This window comes from Vombatus ursinus, unplaced genomic scaffold, assembly GCF_900497805.2.
Source record: "Vombatus ursinus unplaced genomic scaffold, bare-nosed wombat genome assembly UNPS02014789.1, whole genome shotgun sequence".
Taxonomy (NCBI): Eukaryota; Metazoa; Chordata; class Mammalia; order Diprotodontia; family Vombatidae; genus Vombatus; species Vombatus ursinus.
The window spans coordinates 18857699-18871606 of record NW_020954567.1 but is presented as its reverse complement, the minus strand read 5'-3'; the positions used below and the strand labels follow the sequence as shown (position 1 = coordinate 18871606).

Genomic DNA, 13908 nt, shown 5'->3' with positions numbered 1-13908 from the left:
ATGTATGTGATTTCATCATTCATTCACTTCTGCCCACCACCAATCCATGTTAGCATTAGCCGACTGTCCTTTTGCTCACCTGTGCAAACTGAGTAGCCACATAACCCCATCTGATAGTGGGATTCCTAAAAGAGAGAAGAAAATATCATAGAGTTAGAATCTGTTTTTTGAACTTGTATATACAGTCATTAAATATGAGTAGGTATCTTCTTTGACCATAAATACTAATTTTAATTATTATTAAATTGGGGCAATATGATCTTCTATGAAGTCGGTTTAACCTTGGGAAATTATTTTCAAGAAAACATTATATTGTCAATTCTAAAAGACAATCTTGTTAGTTCTGCCAACCCAGCCCTTTAGCAATAGCTTCATATTGACAGACAAGGTTTACAAAGCATCTCTCTCAAGAGAGTAAGCCCTGGCTTTCCCACTTAAATTTGTTGCTGTTCAGTCATTTTTTAGTTGTGTCCTACTTTTTCTGACCCCATTTGGGTTTGGTTTTTTTTTTTTGCAGATACTGGAGTGGTTTGCTATTTCCTTCTCCAGCACATTTTACAGATGAGGAAACTGAGGCAAGCAGGATTCAATAACTTGCCCAGGGTCACACAGCTAGGAAGTGTTTGAGGCTGGATTCGAACACAGGAAGGTAAGCCTTCCTAACTCCAGGGCCTGAGCTCGATCCACTGCACCACCTAGCTGCACCCATAATAGCATGATATGTAGTTTCTGATCTTAGCTCAGGCTCTGCGCCTGGTGAATTAATTGTGTCACATTATGTATTTTAACTAGCTCTTCAGGTCCATAAGCTAAAAGAAGTTGGGCAGAGCAGAAAAGGAAAAAAGACAACAGGCCGAAAATTTAAGAACTTGATTATATTCCCAGAGCAAAACCCAATTAACTGAGACTAAGAAATAGTCAGTTAACTGGAATTTACTTTCTGTACAAGTTTATATAAAAGTTTTGGATTTTCATCTTTTAAAGAGAAACTTGGATCATAGATTTAGAAATGGAAAGGACCACAAAGACCACCTAGTCCAAACCCCTCATTTTGCAGACAAGAAACTTAAAGCTAGCAAATTTAAGAGACTCACTAAGGTAGTCAATGTCATAGCCAGGATTTGAACCTAGGTCCCCTGACTCTAAAATCTTTTGGGAATAGGATACAAGGAGGCCTACCTAACCTAAGATCCAAATTCCGTGTCACAAAAACATAATTTGAAGCAAAACAGTTCTAGGGTGATTAGTTGCACTGAAAAACAACCGAGTGGATCCAGAGCCCTCAGCAGAGTTCAGAACATTAGGGTCAAATCTGTTAACTAACAATTAAGTGCCTACTATGTGCCAGACACTGTGCTGAGTGCTGGGGATACAAAGAGGCAAAAGACAGTCCCTGCTCTCAAGGAGTTCACAGCCTAATGGGAGAACAATACACAGACCACTACATACAAACAAGCTCTGGACAAGATACACTGAGGGTCATCTCAGAGGGAAGGCACTAAGATGGAGGGGGACTCGAGCTGAAGGAAAGCAGGGAAGGCTGGAGGTGGACATTAGGAAGGAGAGTGCTCCTGGCAGGGCATACAGCCAGGGCAAATGCTCAAGGCTGGCAGCAGGGGTGCCATGTGCAAGAAATAGCAGGGAAGCTAGGTACAGTATGTTTGGAATTGTCTTTATAATAATGACACGTTACCGTTTCATATACTCATCTAGTTTAATGACTGACACCTTCTGTACCAGGCAAAAACAAAGTTCAGAGCACAGGGGCAAGAAAGTATTCTAATTCAAGGAAAAATTCAATATATTTACTGTATAACTACTTACAAAGATAGGGAAAAAAAAGTAACAATACATTGAATGAAGAGTTTCAAAAGAGTTTAGACAAAAGAGGTTTTCTGGTAAAGTCATAGAGTATATAATCCAGGTAGCCAAGATACTCCATACCAGATATTTTGGTTAATAAAAGGTTTTTGTTCTGCCAACTATTAGGACTCAGAGCCTTCCCAGAACACTATCCTGCCTCCAATGCTCTTAACTTGGTACAAAGAACTGCTGATGAATAATTAATATCCAGGTACCTGAGGAGCCCCATTCACACTTCATGCCACTGTTACCTGGGATAGTTGTCTCTATAGATGAGAGTAGGAGCAAACAAAAAGTATAAGTACTGGCTGACTTGGGGTATTGGAACAGGGCCTGAAAAGGAAAAAAAAAAATCCATTTTATGTTGGAGCACATAGATCCTGCTGACGAAAAGGATGGGAAAACGAAGACCAGTACAAGGGGATGGAGGCTGGTAAGTAAGATTCTTTCCTCTGTTCAACCTTCCTTTCCACTTTCATTCTCTCTTTGCTTACCTGAATCTTACCGTCTCATCCTGTAAAGATGGAAGTCCCCCTATGGCCTCTCATTCCTCCTGAGCTCTGGAGTACTCTGTGTACAAACTGCTGCTGCTAATGTGGGACTTATCACAGATATGCATGCTAGTCCCAGGGCCACTTTCTATCTCCTGCCCTGGCTTCACCTCACCATAACACTTATGGTACCTCACAGAGAGCATGTGTTTGATTAGTGACTGATCTTACGTAAGACTAAACTTTCCTAAAAATTTTTTTCAGAAAGTCATGAAAGATACATCACATTTGAAATATAATCAAAATGCAACAATGGTAATTATAAATGCTAGTAATCTCTGAAGAGGATGATTCAAATAACCATTCAATAAGCATTTGTTAAAGAATTACTTTGTGCCAATTGTTTTAACATGTAATTGGGGAAAAAACTAAAATGTCATAAAAAAAATTAAGGAAAAAATTACTTTGTGCCAATTCTGAGGATACAAAGAAAGCAAAAATAAACAATTAAGCATCCTTCTTCTCATGGAGCTTACCTACCGAGGGGGACAACATGTTGCTATAGAGAGAAGATACGTACAGAATGGAAGGTAGCCTTGGAGGAGAAGACTCTGATGGCTGAGGGGACTAAGAAGGTGGCATTTAAGTTGACTCTAAAGAATATGGGATGTCTAGAAGCTGAGGTAAGGAGGAGGAATTTCCTGGCAGGGGAGACAGCCAGTGCTAAGGCAGAGAAATGGGAAATGGGAGGGTCATGAGCCAGGAGCAACGAGCAGACTGGCGTCACTGTAGCACTGCATACAGAAGGGAAGGGTGAGGTGTGAGAAGACTCAAAAAATAGGAAGGGGGCATATTGTGAAGAGCTTTAATGCTCGAGGAATTTCTATTTTATCCTAGGGATAATGGGGAGCCACTGGAGTTTACCGAAACAAGGGACGGGGGAGGGGGGGAGAAGATCCATGTTGTCAGATCCACATTTCAGGAAAATCACTTTTGTCAGCTGTGCAGAGTATGAATTTGAGGGCAGAGACACTTAAGGCAGGAAGAACAATTATAAGGTTATCTTAAGTCATTCCCCAATAGATAAGTTCCTATTAAAGGAGGTGAACAAACAGCTCTCAAAAGAAGAATTATAAACTATTAATAAACACATGAAATAATCTCAAAATCACTAATAAGAGAAAAGCAAGTCAAAATAACTCTCAGATTTTAATTATCATTAAACTGGGGTAAAGATGACAAAAGATGTCAATAATTAATGTTGGAAAAGTTGTGGGAAGAAAAGCACACTGGTGCATTGTTGGTGGAGCTGTAAATCAGTACAATCATTTTGGAAAGCAAATTTGGAATTATGCAAATAAAATGATTAAAATATCCACACCCTTTGACTCAGAGATTCCATTATTGAGCTTATATACTGAAGGAGGCCACTGGTAAGAAAGTCTCTATAAGCCTCTATAGCAGCACTTTCTGTGATAGCAACAGATTACTATGGTATAAGAAATGATGAATATAGATACAAATGGAAAGATTTTCACAAACTGATGCAGAATGAAGTAAGCAAAGAAAACAAATCAACAACAATTACAAGAATGTAAATAAAAAGAATCACCAAAAAATTCAAAAGTGAATGTTGTGCAATTATACAGGATAAGTATGGATCGAAAGATGAGATATGAGAAGATACTCTCAATCTACCCTTTGTAGAGGTGGGAGGTCCACCCTCAGTATTACACACTGCACAATGTATTCATCAGTTAGATTGATTTTTTCCTCTTTTCTTTTTTTGTCTCAAAAAATTATTTGTCATATGGAATGGCTCTCTAGATGGGGAAGGAGGAGGGACACTGGAGGAAACTACAGTTATGTTAAAAAAAAAATTATTAAAAAAAAAAAAAGCCAGTGCAATTGCCCAGGTGAGAGGGTGGCAGCTACATGAGTAGAGAGAAGGGGATATATGGAAAAGATCTTGTGATGGTAGCAATGACCAGATTTGATAACTGAGTGGCTTACGTGGGGTGAGAGTGGAGAATGCCGAGATTGTGAACCTGGAAGCCTGGAATAATGGTGGCACTTTTAACAGTAACAGAAAAGTTCAGAAGACAGGACAGTGTTTTGGAGAAAATTCTGAGTTCTGCTATGCAGAGATTGAGTACAAGAACCCTATGAGAGAGTCAAATTGAAATGTCCAGTAGGAAGTTAGAGAGGTGACAGTGGAACACAGAAAAGAGACTAAGGCTGAACAGATACACAGATATGGGAACTTTGTGTATAAAGACAACTGAATCCATAAGAGCTGAAAAGATCAGCAAGAGAGACAGTAGAGAGAGAGAGACAGTAGAGAGACAGGAGAGAGAGAGACAGTAGAGAGACAGGAGAGAGAGAGACAGTAGAGAGAGACGAGACAGGAGACAGAGAGAGAGAGAGAGACAGGAGAGAGAGACACAGAGAGAGAGACAGTAGGTAGAGAAAGAGAGAGACAGTAGGTAGAGAAAGAGAGAGACAGACAGTATAGAGAGAAAAGAGAAGGGTCCAGGACAGAATTTTAGGGCACCTCCACAATTCTGGGGCCTTGACAAGACAAACTCCTGCAAAGGAGACTAGAAGCAGTGCTCACACAGCTAAGAGAAGAAGCAAGTGAGCAGTGTCATTAAAACTAAGAGAGTAGAAATTATCCAGGAGGGAAAGGAAACAATACTTTCAAATGCTACAAAGAGGTAGAAAGAAGTCAAGGATGGTAATTGAGAAAAGACTGGCTCATTAAGAGATCACTGGTTACTATGGAGAGGGCAGTTTTTTAAGTTAAATTAAAGTCAGAAGCCAGACTAGAATGGGTTTAGAAAAGAGTGAAAAAAACAAGTAAAAGCATCAAGTATGGGGTTTTTTAAAGGAAATGAGCTGTGAAAGAAAGGAGAGATACAGGATAATATCTAGTGGGGATGTAGGATTAGGGAGGGCTGTTCTCGGATGTGAGAGGTGCGGTCAAATTTTAGCCAACAGGCAAGGTAACAAGCATTTATTAAGTGCTTGCCCTGTGCCAAGCAATGGGAAGAGACAGATGATTAGACAAGCAGCAGAGAGCGGGTGGAGGCCATGTGATGGAGAACACAGGAAAGGATACGATCAAGGGTGTATGTACAGAGGCTGGCCATGGTCGAGATGGAAATGAAGGATAAGATAGTCATGGGATGACATCGAGGGAACTTGAGATAGATGGCTTCAATTTTTTCCGTGAAGCATGAGGCAAGGTTTTCAGGTAGGAAGGTAGGGAGGAATCTGAAGAGAAAGGGGGGGTTTGGAAGAGCTGCTGTCATCACTAGAGTCAGAGAAGGGTAGAAGAACTGCCTTGTGGCAGTGAGGGCCCAGCTGAATCCGATAAATTTATAGTGGACTCAATTAACATGTTTTCATACCATCCACTGAGCACCACAGGCAGAGGAATGAAGAAGTAGGTGATGAAAGTAATAGAGGTTTGTGATTTGGCATGGTCTTAGTGGTGAATGGTCAAAGGACAAGGGATTTGAGAGCAGAGGATAGCATAGAGTTGAAATGGCTCACCAAGAGACTGAGACTGGGAAGCGGGGAAAGTGTAGCCACTACAGGGGTGACAGCCTGAGAGAGTATTGAGGGGAGAAGGGCTCAAGGACAAAGAATAGGGTTGGGACCGAAAGACATATTTAAAGAAGAAATATTAAGAAATTTTGGAATTTATGAACCAGGTAGAATATTTGCATATGACAAGATCAAGAGCACAACCATCCCAAATGTAGCTAAATTTCTATATGAGGCTGGATGGAGGAGTGGTAGGCCATGGGAACTCAGCAGACTGAGGAACTGGGAAATTAGAATATAAATACTATTCCACCCATTTTAATTAAGAGAATCCAGATAAGGCACCCAAAATATTCCTGCAAAAGCAACCACTTTCAAGTCAAAATGTAAGATTAAGAGTAAACTGTTACTGAATTTATTATGTATACTAGTAGGGTACAAAAAAGTTTCATTTTCAAACTTATGTGTAGGAAGATTACTTACGTGACTTTTCCTTAGCAGCATCCAGTACCCGAGGAACATTCTCCCGAATAAATGAATGAGCTTTCATAATGAAACGAACCTATGAAAGAAAATACTCAACTATCTTCCATTGTTCTCATAACTCCCACCACCATTATGACAATGTGACATACTAACAACAACGAAAACCTCTCATGCCTCTGGTTCATTCTGCATATAACTAGAGCAGGTTCACTCTAAAGACAACCAAAAACAAAACAAAAACAAACAAACAAAAAAAAAGCCAAAAGCTATCTCTGAAGATGAGTACTAGTAATTTAAGGCATTTTTCATTATTATTCCTACCCCAACTACATTAGCCATGGCCAGTATCAAATTAAGAAACCGAGTTTCCAAAAAAAAAAAAAATATTAGAGGGTTCAATTAGCTAAGTCAACAAACAAATGAGAACAAAAGCAACAAAATAGCTAATTTCAAATATTTTTTACTTGAGATGACTATAGAAGCACACATCTTCAATATTCAGTTTTTATATATCTTACCGTTCAACTAATCTTCATTTTACAATGTACATTATTTTGTAATTAAAAATTTTAATTAGACAAAAACAGAGCTGAAAACTTATAAATCTTATAGCATTAGAGACACCCAGGATATAGAAAATGACTATACAGTCAAATTAATGACTGAGAGATGCAATAAATTTGAAAAGCATAGTTTTAAAACAAACCCAAAGTATTTGGGGGTTTTGTTGCTTTAAAATTTGTTTGTTCTTAACTAAAGAAAATCACAAAAAAAAAAATAGCAATAAAACTGTAACTTTCAGGCTTGGAACTCTTTTAACTTGACCCCCATCTTCAGAGATGCTATTATAAAAAGAACGGTATCAGCATGCAGGTTCAATGCTTGAAAAGTCTTGACAGAATACCTTCTTAATTTCTAAACCAAAAGAGAGCCTACTCATTTTTTATTTTGTTAGTTAATGTAAATGTAACCTGTTCAGAAAATTCCAAGATACTTACCTGTTCAAGTACAATAATGAATCGGGAAGCTGGTGGTAATGTATAGGCCAATACTACATAAGTTGATCCACATCCCAAGCCTACAACCTGGAAAAGCATGAAAAGCATCCCATAGAAGAAAGAACGGACAAGTGGACGGGAACTTGTGGTATATCCTTTGGCCCAGCGTTCAAATAGTAAATAGGGAATGATCAGTGTGGCCAGGAACATGGACCACCAAGCACAAATTACAATCGAAAATTTGCCAAAAGCATAAGTGAAGAGACTGAATTCTAGGACCAGCCTGGAAGGGAAAGAAAAAAATATGTAAAACACAAGAGTAAGTTAAATATACTATCCACAAATGTTTAGGTCATCATTAAAAACATACTGCCCTACCTAAGGTCTGCTGATGATTTAAATACTCTATAATAGGAAATCCTACCACAATTAATTTCAATATGCTTCTGCTAGACAGAGACCACATCTGATTCATAGTCTAACATTCTCTACAAAAAAGAAATAATAATGTTTCTGGAACTCCAAGGGGTAAACGGTTATAGAAAAACTACCTTCACATTTACCGCCTTGGACTTCTTGTACTTATGACTAACTCTATAAAACACTAAAAATTAGATCTTTAGCTTGAATTGTTGCAGGGCTCTAATTAAAAACTTACAATCTCCAGTTTCTGTGCTTCTGAAAACTCTCTATGGCAAGCCAGCCTTATATTCTTAAAATAGCACGCAAAATTTGAAATACAAGCTAAGTTTTATTTTTATTTTTTAAAAATACTTATGTACCTAAGAAAATACGAGATTTTCCACTTCAAAAGTTAGCACTTAAAAAAAATTTCCAGTTATTTGTGCCTTCTACTCTATAAGATATATAGCTGATGCTTATTTCTAGGCCATAGTTATCATAGGCATCTTTTCTCTCTACAGGACATTTACATTCCATCGTCAAATGCACTTATTACTCAAATTTAAATTACAGAAATAAAAACTTAAATCTCCCTTGCCAAATTCAACAACTTTTTCCATATTATCTTACCTTCCTTCATCAATGTAGTCCACTACAAGTGTGCTGAGAATAAAGAGGATGAGGAGGGCAATAAACATATGATATATTGTTCGAATATGGTCTATCTCAAATAGCTCACTGCAAATAAAGTTGAAAGTGAAATGTCATTAAAATACAAATTACTACCACCCTGCATTCATAAAATGTTCTTTATAACAATTCAATACTTTTTTTATTCCAGTATTTCTATGATTAAGAGCGGAAATCATTATCCTACTTTGATGATTAGAAAACTAAGATATATAGGGTACTGAGTCAAATTTACCAGAATAAGAGCCATTCCCCAACTGAGAAATGGTTAAAGGATTTGAACAGGCAGTGTTCAGTGGAAGAAATTCAAGCTATCAATAGCCATATGAAAAAATGCTCTAAATCACTAATAATTAGAAAAATGCAAATTTAAACAACTCTAAGGTACTACCCTACACACAAATCAGATTGGCTAAGATGACAAAAAAAGACAATGACAAATGCTGGAAGGGCTGTGGAAAAATAGGTACACTAATGCACAGTTGGTAGAGCAATGAACTGGTCCAGGCATTGTGGAAAACTATTTGGAGTTGGCCATTATCATCAGAAGTCCAAACCATTGTACTCCCTTTCCTCCCTACTCACTCCCCAATCAGCCCCATCAACAAATAGGCTACCTCATCCCATAGAGAATGACTCCACCCCAAGGTCAACAAGATCAGAGGTTGGCAAACTTATTCTACAAAGGGACAGGCAGTAAATATTTTAGGCTTTTCAGGTCAAGAGGCAAAAATCAAACATATTACATAGGTACTTAAAATTTCCCAAAAAGTTTACTGATGAAATTCAAAATACAAAAATAATTGAGTGCTGATTTTTGGGGGGGGGGGGGTAAGACAGGTCTACTAATGAGAAGAACGGAATTCTTTTTTGAAGGATAATATTCACTCAATTGGATTCACAGTGTTCTCTATCATCAAAATCAATTGCAAATGCTCACCTCAATGCTAATCTATAATGAGATTTTACACATTTCACCTTTGCAAATATCTTTCCACCCAAATAGTTACCACCAAATACTGCTATTAGTCCACAAGGATATGATTTTAATTGAGTATATTCATCACCTGAAAGGCATTTATAAATTTCTATTAGATTCTTCTCTTGGTACTTACCTTTTATTATGTCATTACACTGCAGTTTAACCATTTCTAATTAGGTGGAAGCTCCGCAATTACAATAAAATAGATTCTGAAATATGAACATTTCTTTTGTACTTATATTAAGGTCTGAAAAATGATGCTAAAACTGCAGCATGAACTTGGAAATATACATATGTATGTGGGAATGGAGATCTCATTTCTTATCTTAACTTTTGACAACACAAGATAAAGCAGCTTGACATTTCTTGTGATTAAAACAACATTGGTTGTTATCAAATTGACTTTACTGTGGGATAAGTTTTGCACACAAGCACTGTTTTGCCTTGCAATTTTAGGTGAATTCATTAAGAAATGTTATCAGATCTGCAGTAAAAGCTAATTTGCAAAGCCAGTTAATGTTCAGTAATAGTGGTTGAAGACCATTCTTCACACTGAGAAGAATTTAAATCTCTACTATGAGTTCAAAAAAATCACAATGTATCTTTTTCGACATGATGAGTATACGCACTGATAATTAAAAAAAAAAATCACATTGCAGCAATATTCATGGCATTCAAAATGCTATTGAGCTAGAATGGTATCAATTTGATTTTGTTTCTTTTCTTTTCCTTTTTTTTTTTTGGTAAGGCAATCAGGGTTAAGTGACTTGCCCAGAGTCACACAGCCAGTGAGAATCATGTGTCTGAGGCAGGTTGTGAACTTGAGTCCTCCTGACTCCAGGGCCGGTGCTCTATCCACTGTATCACCGAGCTGCCCCATCAATTCGATTTGTTGAGCAGCAGGGTGCTGACCACACCATCTGCTGCAACTACTTAATCCTGCCCTAGCAGACAAAAACCGGTCAGAGACAAAATGTAAATGAATGAATGTGGCCGTGTTCCAACAAAACTTTATTTAACGAACAGTGAAATCTGAATTTCAGATAATTTGCATGTGCCCCCAAAAAAAAATTTTATTCTTCTTTTGAAATGTCCCCCCCCCCCCCCCACCACCTAAAAACCACTTTCAGGTCATGAGCTGTACAAAAACAGGTGGTAGGCCAGATTTGGCCCACAGGTATAGTTGGCCAATCCCTGAACGGGATGACTGGTGAATTCTTGCCCAGAACCATGATATCATGAGAAGTCTAAGCCACTTTCCTCACTTGCCAGTCTGTTGTACCTCCACACTGGCTGCTTTACCCCAGGCTGGTGTCCTCCTCAGGTCCTGTCATGTCAGAAACGTCATTCCTTAGTTATATGCTATAAATCCCCTATAGAATAACTTCAGTAACTGACTAAAGCAAACTGAGGTTTTTAAGATATTGACATAAAAATTTCCTTTTTGAAACTGTGTTCTAACAGTTTTCTTAAAAGAGTGGCAACATAGTCTACATAAATGATTGACCAGAAAATCTCATTTTTAAGTTCAGAACACTTAAAGTGGCAATACTATAGGTGGGGAGGGAGACTAGGATGCGAGATTACCCAATGTAGGTTCCATACAATTTGAGACATACGTGTGCCATTAGCATATCCATTATAATAGACAAATGCGAGATATACTCACTCCAACATAGACCTTCTTACAACAAAAAGCTTTCCTTCTTCTGGACGATTTCTTAGATCTCTAGCAAAGAAGAAGAAATTTTAAACACTTAAAGGGCTATTAGAAATCTGGTGCCATAATAGGGAATAACATGGCAAAGTTTTAATGAAGAAAGAAAAAGCAAACATTCTTACTTAGCTCTGTGGTTACTCTTCCCTCCATTGAGAATAGCAAAGGATGCTGCAGACCCAGAGATATCCAGTGAGGTTGATTTATCAATAAGATTGGTCACAAATTCATCAAAATGATTACCTACTTCCTTCATAAAAAATGGCTTCAACTGCTACAGAAATAGAGAAAAAAAAGGAAAATATTAGCTGCTTCAAAGATACTGCATTTCATCAGTATAGGTACACTTTCCACCAATACAAATCAAAATTCCTTTATACCTTCATAGATGGTCTAAAAGCATTATTATTTGGTGCCAAACTTCTGGTGACATTTCTTCAAACTTAGCTAAACCAGTTATGTGAGGAGGGGGTTCCATATCTGGCACACCAGGAGACTGAGGGTTCAGAGAAACAATTACTATACTTAAAAATACCACACTCAGTGATCCTCAAGTCAAAGCAGCTCTTGAGGAATTTCTGGGGGGTCTCAGGAGTTTCCTACTCAAGGCACAGAGTGGAAGGTATGTATGTATGTATGCTTCACTCAAAGAGCCCACAGCTAGATTTCGGGACAATCTCCTTCGAGCAAAACCAACTCAAAATGCCCAGAGGCTATCCACAACAGACTTGATTGGCGGTATTGGAGTTGGGGAGGTTAACTCAAACTGCCTCAGATCTCCAAGAGTCCTTGACAATTAAGTAGAAGATAAGCAGTCACCAAGGCCTTTCCAATTCAGTAGAACCTGCCAGGAGTGGTGCTTTGCTGGCGCATCATCACATTTTTATGTCATGATAAAACACGGACTTTGAAGGAAAAAAGTATAGAGACCAACAATGTGCTTGTGGTACAATGACCACACTGTAAAGGATTCTTTAACTTAAAATGGATCATAGTAGGGTACACGAGACCAAATAATTAAATTTACAAACAAAAGCCCTGCATAATTTAAATGTAAACAAAAAGATCTAAGTTGTGTGCCCATCATCCTCAGAAGAGGACCAGTGACATCACAAGGGTGATGTCTTGACTTCTGCATGAATTGGATTTAAGTGAAGCCTCACTCTTCTCTGAAGTCATCAGAGGCAAGTGGCAAGACAAAAGTCAAGATGACTGGTGATGGCCTGGGATGACGTTGGCCTTTCTAAATCCAAGTCTTTCCCAGGTCTCATTTTGTAACCTTAAATATAAAGGTTTTATATAAAATATAAAGGTATTATCATTAGCATTTATTAAAGCCTTCTACTTCTTGGTGGGAGTAGTGCACTAATTGTTTCTCCCCATTTCGAAGCCTTCCTTCAAGATGCCAAAGAAATCTCAAAAACCTCCAGTGATCCTCATTACCCCCCAAATAAAAGAAAAGCCAGATCCAGCCTAGTTTTCCTTATTTCATCATATTCCCTTTTACATACTCTATACTCTGGGCAAAGTGGACTACTTCCCTGTTCCCCAATCTCATTCTGCTCTCTCTCATCTCCATTTCATGTCTATTTACAACCTTCAAGACCCTGCTTAGGAGACTCTGAAAATAATGTTCTTAATATGAAACAAAGATACTTATGTACGTACCCCACATAGGCTATTCCTCCTAGACTAAGAGATGCCTGAAGGTAGATGAAATCACAGGTGTGGACCACCCTCTCCTCTTCCCGCCTCAAAAAGTTTCATCTAGGGCAGCTAGGTGGTGCAGCAGATAGAGCACAGGCCCTGAAGTCAGGAGGACCTGAGTTCAAATCTGACCTCAGACCAAACACTTGACACTTACTACCTGTGTGACCCTGGGCAAGTCACTTAACCCCAATTGCCTTAAAAAAAAAAGTTTCATCTAGCTCTTGATAATTTGTACTGTTGGAAAAATAGAACATCGAATGTAAACAGATGTGTTGAACTTTATTGTGTCTCTATTTCAACTGAAAAAAAAATCTCAACTTACCTGACAAAGTTACTGTGAGAGTCAAATAAAAAAAAATGTACATGAAAGCATAATGAAAAGCGTAGTTTCTAAGAGATGTGATTTCTCCCTCTTGTGACACTTTGTCACAGGATTTTGCTTATTTTTCTGTTATTTTCCATAACATTTTGTACCCTTATTGCAATCACATTCTGACTAACTATGTACTTATCTTCCCTTACCAGACTATCAACTTTTTGAAGACAGAAGGCCCGGGTGAAATTATGTAAGAAATCTGTAGTGGACCAAGGCAACTCAGTTTTGTAGTTTCATCCAGCAGTCCTTGAGCAGAAGCAAAGGCAGCAGATGAGAAGAGGATTCTGAGGGGGAGCGTGACAAGGTCAGATCAGTGACAGGATATGGGGCCAAGGCACTGGAAAGAACATTATGAAGGGCTAAATGGTTTTACCAAAGGACAAGATGAGGAAGGGAAGAGAGCGTGGCAGTGCAGGGTGATGCAGGAGGGTGAAAATGAAGGAAAGAGTAGAGGATGATACGCTGGGCTCGTCTAACTCTATGCATGTAGGAAAGCCTTAGCTGAGATATCATCTCCATTCTCCCTTCTCTACCTGCTCAGAGATGGGCAAACTCCAAGGTCTGTCACTGCTGATCGCTGATGGCCTTCCAGAGCTGCAAAGTTTTCTCTAAGTGAAGAGTAAGCGAAAGATGAAAAACGT

At 38.4% G+C, this 13908-nt stretch overlaps 1 protein-coding gene across 2 annotated transcripts in view; it reads right to left on the bottom strand.

Annotated features, from left to right (window-relative positions):
- Positions 1–13908, bottom strand: part of SOAT1 (sterol O-acyltransferase 1) — a 70742-nt gene that overhangs the window by 13784 nt on the left and 43050 nt on the right. For both annotated transcript variants that reach the window (XM_027868439.1, XM_027868441.1), the window contains exons 4-10: positions 11307–11455; positions 11134–11193; positions 8423–8530; positions 7391–7673; positions 6390–6468; positions 2115–2196; positions 80–125 (exon numbers count right to left, since the gene is read on the bottom strand). In XM_027868439.1, coding sequence (XP_027724240.1) covers positions 80–125; positions 2115–2196; positions 6390–6468; positions 7391–7673; positions 8423–8530; positions 11134–11193; positions 11307–11455 — 807 coding nt within the window. The remainder of the gene's footprint in view (positions 1–79; positions 126–2114; positions 2197–6389; positions 6469–7390; positions 7674–8422; positions 8531–11133; positions 11194–11306; positions 11456–13908) is intronic.